At 35.5% G+C, this 19,849-nt stretch overlaps 1 protein-coding gene across 1 annotated transcript; it reads right to left on the reverse strand.

Annotated features, from left to right (window-relative positions):
- Positions 1 to 7,998: 7,998 nt before the first annotated feature.
- On the reverse strand, positions 7,999 to 19,628 carry LOC132279282 (phenylcoumaran benzylic ether reductase Betv6-like). Its single transcript, XM_059781215.1, has 5 exons — positions 18,498 to 19,628; positions 12,675 to 12,809; positions 9,391 to 9,628; positions 8,514 to 8,717; positions 7,999 to 8,353 (listed from the first exon to the last, which is right to left on the reverse strand). The coding sequence occupies exons 1-5, from the start codon at positions 19,584 to 19,586 to the stop codon at positions 8,187 to 8,189; spliced, it is 1,833 nt and encodes a 610-aa protein (XP_059637198.1). The 5' UTR covers positions 19,587 to 19,628; the 3' UTR covers positions 7,999 to 8,186.
- Positions 19,629 to 19,849: the final 221 nt, after the last annotated feature.

Here is a 19,849-nt window from a genome sequence, read left to right on the forward strand (position 1 = left end):
TAGAAATGAGGGAGGAATAGGGTTGTAAACCCTACGAAACGCATTAGTCTTTAACGTCTCTAGCAAGACGTTGGGCTTTTTTAGCCCGGTTCAAATATTATATTACGCATCCCCTCCTTGATGGGGTGAATAGATTTTTGAATCCCACCCAACAAATGGTTCTTTAGAGAACTTGTTGGATTTGATTCAAAAGACATTGATGGTCCTTGGTTTATGCAATTATTGGGCTTCCATGCCCTTGGAACACTTGGTTTCAAAACCACTTTCTTGGAAATCAAATTGGAAGGTGAACTTTTAGAAATTCCATTTTCAAGCAAAAACTCATGTTTTTCAAGTTCATTGTCAATGCACTTTTCCACAACACACACCTCTTCATGTTTGTCCATTGAATTCAGGGTTGGATTAAAGATGTTCAACTTCACTTTCATATACCCAAACGAGATTTTCATTATCCACGTCCTACAATTGATGTTGGCATTTGAAGTTGCCAAGAAATGACGACCAAGGATAACGGGAATTTGGCTCTTGGGGTTCAGAACCGGTTCCGTATCAATGACAACATAATCAAACGGGAAGAAGAACTTATCAATCTTAATTAAAACATCATCTATAATACCCCACAACTTTTTGATGGATCGGTCGGCAAGTTGTAAAACTACCGACTTCGGTTTTAAGTCTCCTAAGCCCAATTTGACATACACTGAATATGGCAGAAGGTTGACACTTGCTCCTAAGTCTAGAAGAGCCCGATTGATTACATGGTCACCAATGATGTAAGATGTAGTAGGCGAAAAGGGTTCTTTAAACTTTGAGAGAGTATTGTGTTGCAAAATAGAGCTTACTTGCTCGGTTAAGACCACTTTCCTTGGTGCTTGGCTCTTGTTCTTCCTCTTTTAGGTGTAAAGATCTTTTAAGAACTTGGCATAAGTAAGAATTTGTTTAATTGCATCCAAAAGTGGAAGATTGATCTTCACTTGCCTAAACCTTTCAATGATTTCATTGGTCTTGGTCTTTTGTTTGTCAAGAGAAATGGATCCTTTCAAGGCATCCGGAAATAAAGCTTTAGGCTCAAAAGCTTTTTCAAAAATTTTCTCTAAATCACTTTCAAAGCAAGAAATTTTCAAATCATTCTTCAATTCATCTTTCAAGTCATTTTTGACAACTTTCTTAACAAAATGATCATGCACATGCAATGAAGGAGGAATAAAATGTGAAACGGTACGGGTGTCAACTTTTGGTTGCACCATTTCACTCTCTTCATTAGAAATACCTACTTGGTTGTCAATAATCTTCCCACTTCTCAAGGTTGTCACCGCATTGACATGCTCAATTGTATGACCTTCCGATGAGGAATGAGTCTCCACAACACATTGTTGCTTTGGCGGGGCATTTAGAGGCATCTTCTTTTTCTCTCTAGCATTTAAAGTACTAGCTATTTGCCCGAGTTGGGTTGCTAGCTTAGCAATTGATTGAGAATGAGAATGAAACAATTGAGTGTTCGCCTCTAGAGTGCCTAGAGCGGTTAACACTTTCTCCTCAAAAGATGGACTCCTATAATTTCCTTGAGAATAAGATGATTGATTTGGGAAATGAGAATTAGAGAATTAATTGCCATGTGGTTGAAAAGATGATCTAAAACCTTGGGAACCTTGGTTTTGCATTGGAGGTGGAACATACTTTCCTTGAAAAACACCTTGGGGAGGGTTTGAACCTTCCCCTTGGCTTTTCCAAAAGAAGTTTAGATGGTTCCTCCACCCTGGATTATAGTGTGAGCCATAGGGATTATTCCCTTGGTTAGCAAAGACAGCATTTGCTTGTTCATGGTTCTCGCTTTGCGCATGTCCATGGGGACAATTGGAAGTAGAATATAAGACACTTGAACAAGTCATACAAGATTCATTAGATGCATGATGATAAACATAATTAGGGGAGAAAGATACTTGATTCACCAAATTTTGGTTGATCAAGAATTGATCAAACCTTTGAGAAAAGGATTTCATCTCGGCAGCTATGTCATTGGAATTGTCAACTTGATATAAGCCAACATTCTTCCTTCCACCTAGGTTTCTACCATTTTTAGAGGACAAAGATCTATGCATTGAATTCTCACTCATGCTTTCATACAATTGCCAAACATCATTTTCATGCTTGTCAAGATAAGAACCACCCATAGATGCATCAACCATACCCTTGTGATTATCCGATAAACTTTCAAAGAAATATTAAACTAGTTGCCACTTAGGTATGTCATGATGTGGGCACTTCCTAAGCAACTCATTAAACCTTTCCCATGCCCATTTCCCCATCCCCTTGAGAAAATTCACAAATGGAAGTTCTCATAGCATTGGTCTTTGATACCGGGTAGTACTTCTTCAAGAATTTTTGTTGCATTTTTGCCCAAGAAGTTATCGAAAAAAGTCTAAGATTGTTGAACCTTTATTTTGCATTGTCCTTAAGGGTAAAAGGAAAAAGTTTGAGTCTTAAAACTTCTTCTGGCATGTCCGTGTATTTCACAATGGAACACACTTCAAGAAACTCATCTAAATGCTTGTAAGGTTCTTCACTTGGAAGTCCATGATAGTTGGGAATCATTTGAATAGTTTGTGGTTTAATCTCATAGTGATGTGCTCTAAATGGGGGCAATTGAATGCATATAGGTGCATTGTATCCATTAGGCACATAATGGTCTCTTAAAGCAATGGGAGGATTCACAACCGGTGGTGCTACATAAACACCTTGATTGACTTGAACCATGGGAGGTTGTGGAGCAAAAATTGGCCGAGGCATTCCCAATGGAATTTGACCTTGTTGTTGTGGTGGGGTGAATGGTCTAGGCATGCCTAATGGTACTTGAATATTTTTATGATGCACATTAGGGTGGAGGATGCTTTGTTGGTCTATGTGACCAAAGTCCTCCACATGGTCGTCATGTTGCTCCTCCATTGATGAAATGGAGTGATGCGAACTACCTCTTCTCCTAGGATTATGAACAACCTATTCAAGATGCAGATTAGGAGGGACAAAAGTAGGATTTAATAACCTATGACCATGCATGCACTAGCAAAAAAAATAACCAGTAAATAACAATCACTTCGCCCCCACAACAAATCAATCAACAAACATTCTCCACATACATTGGTTCCATACTCCCATGTTTGAACAATATGCAAAGAAAAAGTAAATTGCCTACACGCGGGCTCACGATTTATCTAAGAATTTAAAAACTTACCACCACGCGGGCCGACTATTTAACTAGAGATTGAGTAAGAAAGATCTCACAAAGGGTTCTTAAGAAACTTTAATTCAACTTTGGATTTCCAAGCCTTGCTATGCTTTGCAAATTTTTAGATTTTAGCTCCTTTTTTGCTTAGCTTAGCTCCTTGCTTTTCAAATCTCCTTTGCTTGACTTCCTTGCTCAATTCACCTAGCCAAGTAAGAACAAACATAATAAGTAACTAAAAAGAAAATAAACTAAAGACATAATCAAAAGAGTACTAATTCCTATTTGTTTCCAAAACATGGCGTTGCCAATTTAATCCTTGGCAACGGCGCCAAAAACTTGGTGTAGTCGCCGAACCAAAGTCTAAAAATGTGTTAAGAATGTGAATGTGCAATGTGGCCAAGTTTTAAATTTATAAATGCCACTACTACCTTTAACTAAAAATATAGCTAGGGTGAATGGGGATCGTCCCAAGGGATTGTGGGTGTGTTTGCAATGGAAACAATATATAGGGTTAGCAGGTCAAGTGATCAAAAGATGGTTTGTTTGGTTGATTAAACTATAATGCAATTGAAATTAAAGCAAGTAAAAGGTAACAATTTAGAAAGTAAGGAAAAAGATATAGAGTAGAGGACTTGAGGTACTAGAGCTCACCACTAAGCTTGACTTCACTAGACACTAGCAATTGTATAGCAATGGGAAAATTGAATTGTAACTTGTGTATGTGTGTAACATTAATTGAAGCTAGGCATGGATAGAAAATAAGTATAGATTGTTTAGCCAATTCAAATGGAAAGCACAACCTATCAAATGAAGCCAAAATCCATTCAATGAAACCACAATTTATGCACACACAGCTACCTAGAAACATACACCATTTGCATTCATAAGTATGGAACACCAATGAACAAGAATAGATTGTCCACCTATCTATGAATCTAAAGCAACTACACTACATCTACATTAAGACATGGAAATTAAACTAAGTAAGCTAAAGTGTGGCACAGTCCATCAAGAAATAAGTATGAACCATCAAATAAATTACAAGAGTGTTCAATTAAGCACTATGTTTTGATCATCACTAGATTAACTTCATCCATACACATAGACATGCATAAATTCCATTAAATCTAGAGAAATGTACATGAATCATCCATTCTAGCATACATAGACATATGATTAGAAATAGATAATCAATTGAAAGCATTAATCCATATACATCAAGTAAAAACCACAAGATATATATATAAGTCCAAGATCAAAACAATTACTACAAGTAAATCCCCAAAAATATACAAAGCACTAGGTCTAGGAAGCAAACTTATGGGCTACTCTAGTCCCAAGTAGCTGTCTAGCCACTCATTGAAGTAGTCATCCAACCCTCAAGGGCTATCTCCATGGTTGGAATGACCTCCTTCTTGATGGAAACCTTAGAAGAATGGAAGAACTCCTAAAATGTGTAAAACTCTCTCTAGTCTCTAGCCTCCTCTCCAAGATATGGATGAGTAAGTATCATGAATCTTTTATGTTAAAATGGCTCCAAATCCTTATATAGGAGGCTCAAGTGTCACACCTAATGGTCTGGACTCGTGCACTAGCGCCCTTGCAACAATTGCACCACGAGCCAACTTTTAATGAGTTGGAATTTGTTTTAATTTGGATTTGAGAAGGTTCGATCGATCGAACTGAGGTGAGATCCATCGAATGCTGCAGAGATCAATCATCCTTGGCGGCGCCTTTTTGAATAAAGACAAATCTCTGAGATATTTTGAGATATTTTGGGAAAAAGACAAAAGTGGTAGGTGGGATGGTAAGTGAGGATAAGATCAAACAATTTCGATCAATTTGAGTAAGTTTGGATCGATCGAAGGTGGTGGAATCTTTTGGATAAGGACAAAGACTTGGATCCATCTTGAAATGTCTAGATCGATCACCTCTAGATTGATCGAAGAATTGTTGAGATCGATTGGACTTGCTGTTTTTTCACACTTTGCTTCCACTTTACTCCTTTCTTCCATTCAGCTTGAGATAGTTTCTTTTAAGCTTTTATTTGACTAAATTAACTTATTTTTGGGATAAGTGCCTGAAAAGGGCAATAACACGAAATTAGTCTAAGACAGGAAAATAAGATAGATAAAGGTCCTAAAATACCTAAGTTTAAAGGTTTAAATGCGCATTTTTCAGCACTCATCAGTAGGGTTGTTTAATGCATTGTATTTTACGTTTCATTGAGTTCCCTTGCTTTGATTTCATACTAAGCATGTTCTAAATTGTAGATTTATTTGAGAATGATGCTAGTTGTGTTTTAAATGTGGAAAAATATGTTTTAATATGATGTTTATGTCACAAGATGTTAATTATCCAATGTGGTTGTCATGTGTGAAAGCATGTTTTAGTGGAAGTAATTGTGTTATTATAATGATCTTGTATGGACGGTAAGTATGATTGTGATCAAATAAATATGAAAAGCATGCTTATTGTTAAATTGAAATATTATATGTGAAATTGTGGATTTAACATAATGTAATTTCAATTCGTAGTTACATGTGTTGTGGAATGTATAGATGACATTGGGAAATTGTATATTAAATTGTATTGATGCATGATTCATTTCATGGCATGAAAATGGTGAGAGGTTTGGGTTAAGTTGTCAAAGAAATTGTATTTCAAGAAGCCTGTGAAATGGATTTTATAAAATAACCGGATTTCACAAGTCCAGTGCTAATTTGACCTAAAGGGAGTGTGTGTCAGATTTGCACGTGTAATATTGCACTAACTAGGCCCCAAATGGTTGTCGGTTTTGAAGTAGGGGATAGTTGAGCAATCTCACCTTGGTAAAGTAAATTAGCGATTTTCGGTGTGGGTAATGTCGGGTTAGGACCGGAGTTAGGACGGCGTTGCATTTCACGGAATTATACATGTTTGTAGATTACTAAATTGTGAAATGAATGCTATTATTGTAATGTATGTTGTTGCAAGTATATGATGCCCCTAAGTATGTTCCCGGTCACTCTTTAGTCCCTTTCTTTGGTGATTGACTCAAGGGAGTCAAAGTAGATGCCTTAGGCACCTCCTACTGAGCCTCCGTGCTCACCCCTTCCCTTAACATTTTTCAGGTTATGGCAAGGAGGTGGTAAATGATGTGCCCTCACAAATGTAGTCGGAGACAAAGAATTCGTGCCTTGCAGTTTTTATATCAATGCTTAGTTTATGACGATTATTTTGTAAAGAGACTACTATTCGTTGAAACTATAGAAGGCATTGTATTCATGGCCACAAAGGCCTTGACTATGTAACCGTATTCTTTCAGACTACCTTTATATATGTTTTGGGATATGTAAATGACGATAATGACGTACATTAGTATATTGGCAATGATGGATGCATTCGAAATGATCTTATGTGGATCATTACAGTATGTTATTAATTTCAATGTATATTAATGCATGGTGATGTTTTAGCACATTATTTTCATGAGTTGGGATAGGTGTTCAATGATCAAAATGACCAAATTATAGTTTGGGATATGATCCATTCAAAAAGGGGCAGAAAGAGAGTCTAACCACACATTTTTTTTTTTTTTTTTAAATCAGTGAGGGATTGATCACCCACCAAAGGGGATCGATCCCCCCCTCCAAAACAGGCCCCGGGGGGGAGGTGGTGGGTGTTCTTCCAGGGGAGGTCGATCCTCCATTTTTCATTTTTCATAAATTGCCTTTGAACTTTGACTATCCATAACTTTTTCGTTTTAAACCCAAATAGGGTCGTTCTTGAGTCTAACTCACACGTTTTTTAGTCATCTTTCTAATGGTGTCGGTCTTATTCCATAAATTTTACATGAAATAACCATTTTACCCTTATCAACTCTAGGTACCTAGAGTGAGCCTAGATTCAAGGATATCACTCTTTCATGAACCGATTTGGTTAGTAACGATTGGTGTGCCATCATTATGACTTTTAAAATATAAGGAGGTACATAATGACCATTTTTACCTTAGTGCCCTCAGGTCAGGTTGGACCCGATTAGCGATTGGATCTACGGATTTAGGTCGTTACAGTGAACCTAGTGTTTTTCAAATGGGTTATGCTCTTTTTGATGGATCCGGTCCATTTTTTATTTTAAAACACGTGTTGTTCTTTTACTGAGCCACCTCACTTGGAGAAGGAAATCTCTACTAATAGGGTAGGAGGTATGTATTGTCCTTTTATATATATGTATATATTTGAATTTTCAAAAAGACCTTCAACATTCAATGATAGGTGATGTTCCTGTCATTTAAAAATTTTACCCCATTTTAAGTAGTGTTTACCGTTTTCAATAATATTCAAATTGCGTTATCAAACACACTTAATTGGATAAACATTTAATACGATTGAGCGCTAAATTGAGTTATCAAATAGTATCTTTGTGTCAACAGAAAGCCATACGATGGCGCTGTTAAATTGTCGCAAATTATTATTTGCGACCTTACCTATTGGCATGGACCAATTTCCCCTAGAGAATACTTAGTGCCTATTTGGTTTGTAACTCTGAAAACAATTTTCAACAACTCAAAAAACATAAAACTATTTTTAGAGATCTATAAAAGACAGTTATCTGAAAACAAACATTATTACAGCTGAATTTTTAAAAAACTGAATTGAGTAGAGTTTTTGTACAGTTTTCTGAAAACGCAAAACAATTTTCAAAATTACAAACCATGTCTTATTTGCGATGAATTTAGGACTATTTGAGTTAGCAAAAAACGAACTTTGTTGTTGTGATTGCACTAGAGGGGAAAATAAATAGTAAAATTCTGTAGAATTGCATTCATATAGAAGCCAAGGGATCAAAGTCCATCAATTTATTTTAATTTTATGTTTTCGTAGGAGAAGCCAATGTTACCCAAACATTGTACTGGAACCTCCAATAGTAAATACACAGATTTGTTGTTCTAGTACCAAGAAGAGCAGAAGTTTGAATCCCTCAAACAAATTGATCAAGGTACTCCTCCACAGTGGTGTATTTGACATCCGGATAAAGCTCAGAAGCCTCAACCCCAAAGGATGGTTCAATCTCGAAGTTGGTGTGATCTCCCTTCACAAAAACCGAGTGGTGGATCGCCAAAAAAACATTGATCGGACTGGTGGCCTCTGCAAGGAATTAGTAACATGTATCTCATTAAGAATTGTCCAAATCAGTAGCAAGCACATTGCAGTTTAAGAAAAAATAAACATGCTAGATTACTTCGGTTAGTTTTAGTACAAGCTTTCGCTAAAGCATGTGAAGAATTGAGCAAAATGTACCACTGACCTTGGATGTCCTTGAGAAGTTTCTCTTCCGGAACATAGATTCTTTCAAGGGTCTTGCCAATCTTCTTCTCCCAAAGGGAAACAAGCTCATTGAATGAGTAAATATTTTTGGAAGGCCTGAGGTAGAGGATCTTGTTCAATGTTCTTGGATCATCCACAGCTTTGATGGTGTAGGTGCTAATGTCATGTTCCTCGTTAAATATTGCTTTTAGTCAAAACAAGAAATAAGAATAAACACTTTTGTACCATGTTCCTCACATAACATATCAATAAACACAACCAAGAAAGAAGAAAAATAGATTCTACACCGGAGCATTAAAGGAAAAAAAAAAAATTACTGTGTACAATGTGAACAGCTTATCTCGGACTATTTCACTTTTAATCCTTGCAGAAAATGCAGAAAGGATATGCTAACTTCAGCTTAACCTAAGGGGCTGTTGAATGAACAAGGACTAAGTACAAGTGTCTGTTACTGCATTTGGAGGTATCCACATCCTAACTCATTTACTGATGCCAAGCGTTACTCCAGAGTAGTTTGCATGCTTAAAGGAGATGCATATATCTATCCATCTATATATATATATGTATATGTATGTGTCTGCACACAATAATTAATTTTCTTGTTGCTCGCCAGGAGCAGAAGATCAGTTTTCAGCACTAGTTCTAGAATGTCTTTTTGGTTATACTTTGGAAATTTGCACCTGAAAAACCTAATTCAGTAGCAAAGCCAGCATTGATATTTGATTTATTGATGTTAAATTTTGTCTTCTGGATCTCTTAAAGAAATTATTTGCGGAGTTTTGGATTCCTTGGAACGACAGATTAAATGTGAAGCTGATAATTCAAACAAAAATGAGTTTATGGAGAATTTTCAATACCTTTGGGATTTCCATCCCCTAAGATGATCACTCTCTCTCTAGGTGGAGCAGTAGCTCCAGGCTGCACCAATGTAGGGAGGAAATAGCCAGCAAAGCAATTCGAAGCCACATAGGTGTGGGGAATTCCCTCAGCCTCAATCGCTCGGCGGATTTGGGCCTTCACTGAAAATGCAGTTTTTGCAGGCTCAACAGGATGAACACGGTCCACATCGTTCCCAAATTCCGAAGGGAAGAATCTCTGAACAATTCAAGAAAATATTAGAAAGTCCAGCCTCCACATGGTGCTCCTTGAAACCAACATCTTATGTTAATGAGAAAGTTGTCCATTGCGATGTTTTAAGAACATGAAAACACCGAATCAGGCTTGATGTATAAACATAAAAATTGTTTTTTGATTTGGGGATATTAGTCTTCAACCCATCTTCCACTAGTGATAAAACAGGCAAATTTTCTGTTCTGAAGCTGAAATATTGCAGATTAGGATGTTGAGTAAGTATATCACAATTCTTTTAGGACAGAGATATCATAATATTTTGAATAGGTTGTTTTATGCATGACATGATGACAAAGACTTAAAGCTAGAAAATTATATTGTCGCCATTATTTAAAGAAATAGCGAGTACCACTCACATTATTACAAGATTTTAGATTTACTTGAATGGATCTTGAAATAGAAATTTAAATTTAATGAATAAGAGAATGGACGTAATTATAAAAGACAATGGAAAATAACATCGCATTTTCTTTCTCAACCATACCTTGAGAAACGGATGAAAATAGTTACAAATGATTGTAATCCTCCCTGATATGCATATGATATTTCTTGATATTTTTTAAAGTTTGAATTTATAGAAAATTAAGACAGCATGGTCGGAAGTTGGTTACAAAGATGACATTCCATCCAAATGGTTGTTAGAAGAGATGAATACAATCTTTAAGGGTCCGTTTGATTAGATAGAAATTTATGATGGAAAGTAAAAGTGAAAGAAAGTGAAGTAAAGGAAAAAAAAATCAAGTTTCCAGTATACATTTGATTAGAAGGAAAAATTTTCAACAAAGTTATGAGGAAAATATTATTTTTCAAGAAAGTTATGAGGAAAATATTATTTTGTTAATTTGGATAGAATCAAAATGAAAAGAAAATGATTCTATTACCAAAACTACCCTTAGGAATTTAAATATTTTAAAATAAAATAAAATTGTGTTTGATAAATCACCCTTATACCTAATTGCTTACATCCATTTTTAATTAAAAAAAAAAAAAAAAGGAAAGTAAAATAATATATTATTAAAAATAAGAATATAATTATTTCTATTAATATCTAATTTGTATCTTTAACGAACACAACAATTAAAATCTCGAGGTCCTAAGTTTCCAATCAAACTAAGAATCCCAATGGCCTACAACACCAACACCATCCATAATTTTTCAATCAAACTAAAAAACCTGCACGTATACCACTCGATCTCAATCATTATTAATTATGGAACCCAAAATAATTATAAAAAAAATTTAATTTTATATGCATGTATAGAAATATAAATAATTAAATTAGGATTACACCAATTTACAGAAGGAAATCTACCTCCGCGTGAAGTTTGTGGAGAAACTAAAGGGTGGAGAAAAATAAGAAGAAAGTGAAGAAGATTGGGTAGAAACAACTGACAGAGACACAAGAGGAAACTAAGATACAAAGAGGCTAAATTTTGTGAAAAAGTAAATTTCCTGTTTGTACAGAAAAAATTTTAGGAAAAATTCACAACATGCGAGAATCCTACTTTCTCAAAAGTTTTCACTTTCCATCTAATCAAATGTATAAAAATTTTAAATTTTTTCCTTTCCTTTTCCTTTCTAGCTAGTTCTTGCTAACGAAACAAACCCTAAGAAATCCTCAGATTAACAATCGATTTAGATCACGAGAACTAGTATAAATATGGGATCGACCAGTAAATGAGGTACCAATAAATGAGGTATGCGAAAAAAATATTATTCTCATTAAATACAGAACTCTATAGTTTCCTCATATCACTGCTTGATCGTCAGAGCATCCTTGACCGGCACCACACCGGTGTCATCTGAAGCGACATCATCCTTATCAGGGATGGACCCAGAAAATAATGAGAGGGGGGGCAATAATGAAATTTTTTAATAATTTCAGAGGGGGCAATAGTAATTTTTCAAAGGCGTATACTTGAAAAAAGCATATTAGCAAGGTTATATTGCTCAACACATCATTCAGCTCATCAAAAGTTGCATCAGAGCAAGATTATCAACACTGGTTTTGAAGAAGGAGGCTGAGCTAAACCAAAAGCATTCAATGGAGGATCTGTGGATGTTCCTAGATGGATGTGCATTTGCTGGCTGCCACACATGGCTTCTTTAAGAGGATCAGCCAATTCTGGAGGTTGTCTTATAGGTCATAGGGATGTTCAGTCCCAGTTGGTGTTGATGTATACTAGTGTTTGTTGATGTTTTTGCTTGTTCGTGTTTGGTTTTTATGCTGTTCACTCCCCCTACTTGGGGGTATCCTGTACATTCTATTCTTTCCATCTTCTTCATATATGCTTACCTTTTAACTAAAAAAAAAAAAAAAAAAACAAAGGTTACATTGCTAAAAAAAAAATTCAGGGGAGCTTGCTGTAGGTCCGTCCCTGATCCGTATAGTATGTTGTGAATTTTTCCCTCATCACAAAAGTTCTACTTTGCTTGCTGGGTGGAAATAAAAAGTACTACATTAAAAGGGGTTCGATTAGGTTAATCCGCTTAAATAATTTTGAGGTCACAGATCCACATAAAAAAAAAAAAAAAAAATTCCCTTAAAATAAAAACATTAAAATAAAAACAAAACTACTCTTACAATGTATATGTCATACACATATAAAGTGGTTAGTAAGTAGGTTGATTCTTGTTTACCAAAAAAAAAAAAAAAAAATCCCTGTAATCACTCCTAAAAAGACCAAAAATGGATGCAACTAAATAATTTAGTTCCAGAGGTTAGGAAAAAAAAGACCTGAAATTGATAAAACCGAAGCTACCAGTTTCTTGCTCAAAAATAAAGTAAAATAAGGAGTAAATTAACAATAATATGATTTAAATATTCTTATAGGAGAGAGAATTAATAGTCACTTCCTTTTTGGATATGGGCTGTGTTTTTGCTTTAGAAATGATAATTTTCTGTAATTAACCCAAAAAATTAACTACAAATCTAAAACTTCAAATACAGAAATTTTAGGAAAAGTGAAGAATGGATGCTATATTTATGTATGTATGTATATGTATATACCTTGACATTACCAGCTTCTTTAACGGCAGCGATGATCTTCACCTGATCCACCAACTGCGAATGGCCTACCGTTGATATCACCACATCCACCTGCTTTATCGCCTTCACCAAACTCTCGTGATCATACAGATCTCCCTGTGTCCGAACAGCACAAAACATAAATATACTTTATCAAATTATTACTCCCTCCACCCAAAATAAACGTGCCTTTTCTCTTAATATAATTTTTAAGGAGATGAGTTTTAGTATGTTTTTTTTTTTTTAGGGTAAATTACACTGAGACTCCCTAAGGTTAGATTATATTTTAGATAGATGAAGATTTTGGTTTTAATTTTTATTTATATGTGAATTAGTGATTTAGTATTTCACTTACACCCCAATTTACTTTTTACTTGCTAATTGACCATTTTACCCTCAAATTTTTAATATAAAATATATATAACTTAAAAGACAAAAAAAAAAACCCATCTCTCTCTCTCTCTATAGATACACTATTTCAGTCCAAACCATTGTTATGGAGTGACCAAAACAATTTGCTTTTCAGGCAGGAGGACATCCTCTATACCAAACTCAGCCATAACTACCACCACCACCCATCACCCCATTCCAAATCGGCAACCAAATAACACATCTAACCCATAACAACCACCACCTTCAACCAAACCGGCACTGCTCCTCCACCCATCAATCACCCAAAACTTCCACAATCACCACTCATCTAGTCATCCTCATCATAAAGCCAACCCTAGTTTTTTTTTTTTTTTTTTTAAAAAAAAAAAATACCCATCAAGTTTTCTGCCAACCCAAACCCAATTTCTTAACACCACAACCATCCCACCTCGTCGTCTAGACCCACTACCCATCACCGTTCCTCCACCTCTCTGCCGAGCAATGCTACCTTTCAATCCCACCAAGGTAACAGTCTTCCAAGTTCCAACCATCGTTGACATCACACTGTGAACCAACCTTGTCACCACCGCCGACCAGATCCATCAATGCCAAGTCCCCTCTTGCTCACTCGCCAGAATCCTCTCTGGTCCGAGGATCGGACCTTGCTCGCCGTCCCTTAACGCTGCCAGAACCGTGATTGCGAATCGCCATTGCCGACGTCTCTCCAACCATGTTGTGCCTCGCCGTCCCGTGTACTTGCCGATTCGAAGTACATCGCCCCCGAACGGTCCCAAATTCCCAACGGCATCCACCATCGCCGCTGTGCACTACCACCTCTTCTATCTTGGCAGTGCCGTCTGAGTCATTTCTGGCCGGTTCAAACTCGCCGGAGGTGTCCGTGAATGACTCGCGGCGGTGCTTAGAAGGATCGATGGCAGAGAGCTCGGATGGTGGAGAGATGGGGACGGTGGATAGCTCGGTGACCATAGCCTTGTAGTTGAGGTCCATTGCGAGGACTACACGGAAGTAGTATTCGTAGTTCGTTTTTGATGGCTCTGTGAAGATAGATTGGAGGAGAGAGAAGATGGCTTATGTGTAAATTATTTTGTATGTTAGGGTAGTTTGGTCTTAAAAATAGTCAACAAAAGGTCAAAGGCTAGTATAGTCATTTAACACCTAAAAGTACTCTGACCCCACCAAAAATTGACATTTGGGGTGTAAGTGAATACTAAATCACTAATTCAAATGTAAGTGAAAATTAAAACCAAAATTTTCATCTACCTGAAATATGACCTATAATCTCAGGGGGTCTGAATGTAATTTACTCTTTTTTTTTTTAATTATATTAGTAATGACAAAACCATCCATGACAGGTTCACATTTTATAGTTTACTTTTTATAAGTTCAAGGAAGAAAGTGTTAAATTAGTAATATTATAAAAAAATAATACTTTGACTTTTTAAATAGGATAACAAAAAAAGTAAAGGTGAATTTTTTTTTTTTTTTTTTTACCGAAAGGAGTAATACATTCTCTTTTCACTATTGTAATTCTTTTAAATTTTTTAGGGTAAAGTACAGTCACAGCCCCTGAGGTGTGGCAAAAGGACACTCAGAGGAAATTTACCTTTTTTTTGGACAAAGATACTCCTTGAAGGTTCAAAAATGGACAAAGACACCCCTTTACATAAAAAATTGACCAAATTACCCTTTAACCGTTTAGGAGACTTTTTTAAGTTTACAATTTAATAACTTGGACCAATCTACCCTCATGAATAATTTATGCATAAAAAATTGTAAAAAATAAAAATAAAAAAAAAACTTTATATTGTTCACTTTTTTTTTTTTTTTTTTTTTTTGTTTTGTTTTGTTTTGTTATTTACTTTATAAATGTCCCAACTTTTTAAAAATGTAGACGTCTAAAATGATTTTTTGATTCAATACATATATTTCAAATAAATTATATTTTGTTATTACCTCTTTTCTTTTTCATTTTTATTTTTAAATTAAGATGCTTAATTCTTTCATTTAAAAAAATTAAACCAATCTCTTTCTCTTAAAAATAAAAAAATGTGATACCTTTATGCATCTTAAATTATATATAAAATATTATGCATTTCCCAACATAAAAGAAAATAGGTACCAGTATAACTTTATGCATCTTAACTTTATGCATGCCTTTGTTTTTTTGTTTTTTTGTTTTTTTTTTTCCCTTTGTTTTCTTATTATTATTTTTTACCTTTTATGTTGGGAAATGCATAATATTTTATATATAATTTAAGATACATAAAGTTATACTGGTATCATATTTTTTATTTTTAAGGAAAAGAGATTGGTTTAATTTTTTTTGATGAAATAATTAAGCATAAAAATAAAAAAATAAAAAAAAAAGAAGTAATAACAAAATATAATTTATTTGAAATATATGTATTGGATCAAAAATTATTTTAGACGTCTACATTTTTAAGAAGTTGGGACATTTATAAAGTAAAAAAAAAAAAAAAAAAAAAAAGTGAACAATATAAAGTTTTTTTTTTTTTTTTTTTTTTTTTTTTTTTTTTTTTTTTTTATACATATATTGTTCATGAGGGTAGATTGGTCTAATTTATTAAATTGTAAAGTTAAAAAAGTCTCCTAAACGGTCAAAGGGTAATTTGGTCAATTTCTCAAATAAAGGGGTGTCTTTGTCCATTTTTGAACCTTTAAGATGTGTTTTTGTTAAAAAAATAGGTAAGTTTTATCTTAGTGTCCTTTTGCCAAACCTTAGGGGGTGTGACTGTACTTTACCCAATTTTTTAATAACTTAATTGTTCATTTGTTTAATTTTGATCTAAATTTTTTTACTCTTATTATATTTTTACTATTAGTTGTAACAAATTTATCAACAACGTCTTTATGAGATTTAATTAGTACGTTATTTATTGTCTCTTCTTTTTATGTTTTTCATATCCCATTTATATTTTTTAATACCTAAACATATTTGATAATAGAAATTAAAATGTTCATAAAATTAATTTAAATAAAAGTAATAATACAAAATTTTGATCCAATACTCTGACAAATTACTCAATCCTTTTATCTATTCTTATTTTATAACTTCCAATAAATTTATTGCACCAACTAAAAAAAAATTGTAATGAGTGAAGAAGAGAAAAATATGGCTGTAATTAGAGATGGGAGAGATGGAGAGTTTGTAATGACAAATGAGATAACGAGTAAAAAAAATATATATTTTTTAATGATCGAGATAGGGGCAAAAAATGTGAAGAAAAGGGAAGATGACAAAACCTAGGGTTGTTTGGTACATCTTTGTGAATTTGGTGTTTTTATTTTTGTTGAGTACTGTAAGAATGAATGGTGAATCGTCTAGTACTGTAAGAATGGTGAAAAAAAATATTTTTGAAAAAAAAATGTTTTTGAAAAAAAAATATTTTGTTTTGTACCGTATGAAAACGTTTTATAAATAGTAACCAAAATTCGAAACTTTTAATGAGAAGGGCAAAAAAGGTGAAGAAAAGGGAAGATGACAAAACCTAAGGTCTGTTTGGTACACTTTTTGAATTTGGTATTTTTGTTTTCGTTGAGTATCCTCTCCACGACTGGAAAGCTCCCGCACAAAATTCAATAATTGAAATTACATGAATAAATATTTAATTTTCTGTGTATGACCTCTCCAGCCTGGAGAGAATCATTGTTTACATTACGTGGATGTGGACCGTCAAAACCAGTTTTAACGGTTTTTTTTTTTGGTAATTTACACAGACCTCCCCTATGGTTTGCCATAATTACAGGCGGCACCCTTCCTGTTCCGGAAATTACGCGGACCTCCCCTACTTTTTAAAATATCCTACACGGACCTCCCTTCCGTTACGGTCAACGCCAGTCAATGACAGAAATTGATGACTTCAGCCACTATTTTTATTAAAATCCCTAAAATACCCTTATCTATATAATTAAATAAATATTATATTTAAAATATATATATAAAGCAGGTGGACTCTCTCTCTCCTCCCTTACTCTCTCTTTCTCTCTCAAACAACAACAACAACAAGCTCTTCCATGGAGTTGGGAACGCCAATACTAATAAATCTCTTTAAATGAGTCCCTCTCTCTCTCATCTTTTTTTGCAGCTTTAAATTTTCTTGTTTGAGTCACTGAATTTCTTGTTTACTTATTACTGCAGTGCCTTTTTACCTCTATTTGCTTCTCTGCTTCCAGTTCAATGGATACCCATTGACCATGAGCATGTCTACTTGTTTCTTGAGAGGTTTTTTTGGTTATATTTACATGTTTCCACACATTTCTCTCATTGTTCGTCCGTATGGTTACTGGGTTTTTTGAAATTGAAGATTACACAATTTTATTGGGACTCAAAGAGTAGATATGATGGTGGATTTTTTTTTTTATTTTGTACACTGCTAATGGAAAAAATCTTTAATGGTTATGCATACTCTGATAAGTAATAAGTTCATTCAAGGCTTTGGGAATTACAATTCAAAGTGGTCGTTGGGTAGAAGTGTAGAACAGGGATAGATTTTTGGGCTTTTAGTTTGGTGGGTTTGTGTGTTCTAATGGAGTCTTGGAGTTATGTTTCTGAGGGAAAGGGTTTTGTATATGATGAAGCTATTTCAGGTACTGATGCGATTTTGAGAGGTAAAAAACAGTTTATGGATTGGGAATTGAAAACCCCATGTAGTTATGGAAGCAATATAGTAGTCTCAGGTCAGGAGGGCATTGAGAATCAGGGATTTGTGAAATTGGGTTTCTCATAAATGAGGAGAAAATCGTTGCCCAATCATTCAATTAGGGGATGTTTAGAGTAGTAGTGGTGGTGGAAGAATGGTTAATCTAATTGGGTCTACACCAAATGGATTTTTCGGGGAGGAGGAGTCCAGTTCAAAGCTATCGAGCTCGGTTGTGGAATCAAACAGTCGTGATTCATCACTTATTGATTTGAAGCTGAGGAGGTTTGCTGATCATAGAGATGCTCATGTTCTTGATTTTGTGAAGACAACTCCCATGGTCTCTGCATCTGAGTCATCTATGCCGGGGAAGAGGGCGAGAGCAATAGGTTTAAGTTCTCATACTCCCATTTGCCAAGTGCAGGGTTGTAAGAAAGATCTACCCAATAACTTAGAGGGGTCGTTTCGTAATTTTCGATGTCAAAGGGAGGGTATTTCAGTAATTTCGACAGCTCCGTTAGTGTATTTAACGGTCCGTCACAGATAAGGGAGGTCCGTGTAGGATATTTTAAAAAGTAGGGGAGGTCCGTGTAATTTCCGGAACAGAAAGGGTGCCGCCTGTAATTATGGCAAACCATAGGGGAGTTCTGTGTAAATTACCTTTTTTTTATTTTTTTTTTATATACATCATTATACATATATGTATGTGTGTGTGTGTATATATATATATATTTGTAGAATTGAGTGTTCTTACATATAGCAAAGTGACGCCAGCATTCTTGAAGCTGTCCATGAGTTTTCCCTTCACAGGGTCGGAAACTGTGCTTTCTCTTACCAAAGCGAAGGTGGGGTGACCGGCCTTTACGCTCGCTTCCACGATGAATTTTCCGATGTAACCAGTTCCGCCAATGATCAGAATCTTGCTTTTCTCAGCAACTGAAATTTTCAGGGAAGATGAACGAAACTTTCGGGGATTGTGGGATAGAAATAGTTGGACCCCAGCGTTTTGTTCAGTAACAGAACTGGTGAACACAATTGAGTTATTGATACATTGTGTGTTGCTGTTTACACATGATTTTCTTGCTTCATCTTTGGTGGTTCTTGGATTGTTTGACCTCCCTCGTTGCATAGAAGCTCCACTATTTTCACCACATAGAATTATGACACTAGCTGCTTTGTCATTCACGGGATGCTTTGTTTGCCCGGTAGCCATCTTATGGACAAACTTAGAAATGTCATCTTTGATCTCTTTGTGCAGAGGAGCTTGTTCGCCATTGGTTGTAGATGGTTTTTGACGCGTTTCACTCACTGTGATTTTGTCCTTCAGATTTGAAATCACGTTCTTGATCTCTTGTTTTACGTCGTCAAGAATCTCCTCCTTCTCTGGCTGCTTTTGTTGGGCTTGAAATGCAATACTTGGCTGCTGCTTGGCTGCTGCTGCATTTGAGCTTGATGTTATAGTAGTTGCCCTCTGCTTTGGTTCCTCCAAACCGGATGGAGATCGAGGCTGAGGGGCTAGTTGTGATGTTGGTTGAGGCTGAGAAGATGAGGGCTGAGATGCAGGTCGAGGTTGAAGAGTTGCAGGAGATGGTGAAGTGACTCTGGACTGAGCCCCTACACGAGCCAGTGAAGGTGGCTGAGACTCGGTTCTTGTTGATGGTTGAGCCCTATATTGTGGAGGGCTTTGTACTGGGGCTAACCCTGCAGGCCTAGGTTGGGTGGCTGCAGCTGTGGAGGTGGGTAGGGTAGGGGCTGGAGTTTCAGTTGTAGGGCGAGGAGGTGGAGGAGTTGGTGCTGCTGGTCGTGGGAGCCGAAAACGTAATACGGGCCTTTGTTCTGCCATTGACAATATAGAAGAAAATAAACTGGCAAAGAAGTAAATGATGGTTTGATGTTCTTAGCAATGATGATGTTTGAATGTCACAATATATATAGGTTATTGTGTCTTCATGTGTACACTGATTGCTTCTTTGCCTCTTGGGGAGAAAACTTGTGTTTTGGTAAAATGTGGATTCCCTACACAGATTTTCCTTGTCAGGCAGGTCTAGCATCTCATTTCAATTGCCTTATGGAGTCCTCCATGGTAATATCACATGATTCACATTG

Source organism: Cornus florida, unplaced genomic scaffold, assembly GCF_030987335.1.
Source record: "Cornus florida cultivar Cherokee Brave unplaced genomic scaffold, ASM3098733v1 CherokeeBrave_3.0.0_Hap2_Chr10, whole genome shotgun sequence".
NCBI classification, from domain to species: domain Eukaryota; kingdom Viridiplantae; phylum Streptophyta; class Magnoliopsida; order Cornales; family Cornaceae; genus Cornus; species Cornus florida.

What these genes read in the sequence shown, in the direction of transcription:
- LOC132279282 (XM_059781215.1), bottom strand. Translation starts at nt 19,586, where the DNA reads ATGGCAGAACAAAGGCCCGTATTACGTTTTCGGCTCCCACGACCAGCA. An exon ending in AAGAAGCTGGTAATGTCAAG is followed by an intron (nt 9,629 to 12,674) that starts GTATATACATAT and finishes TGAATTGTTCAG; the next exon opens with AGATTCTTCCCTTCGGAATT. An exon ending in AGGGGATGGAAATCCCAAAG is followed by an intron (nt 8,718 to 9,390) that starts GTATTGAAAATT and finishes TTTGACTAAAAG; the next exon opens with CAATATTTAACGAGGAACAT.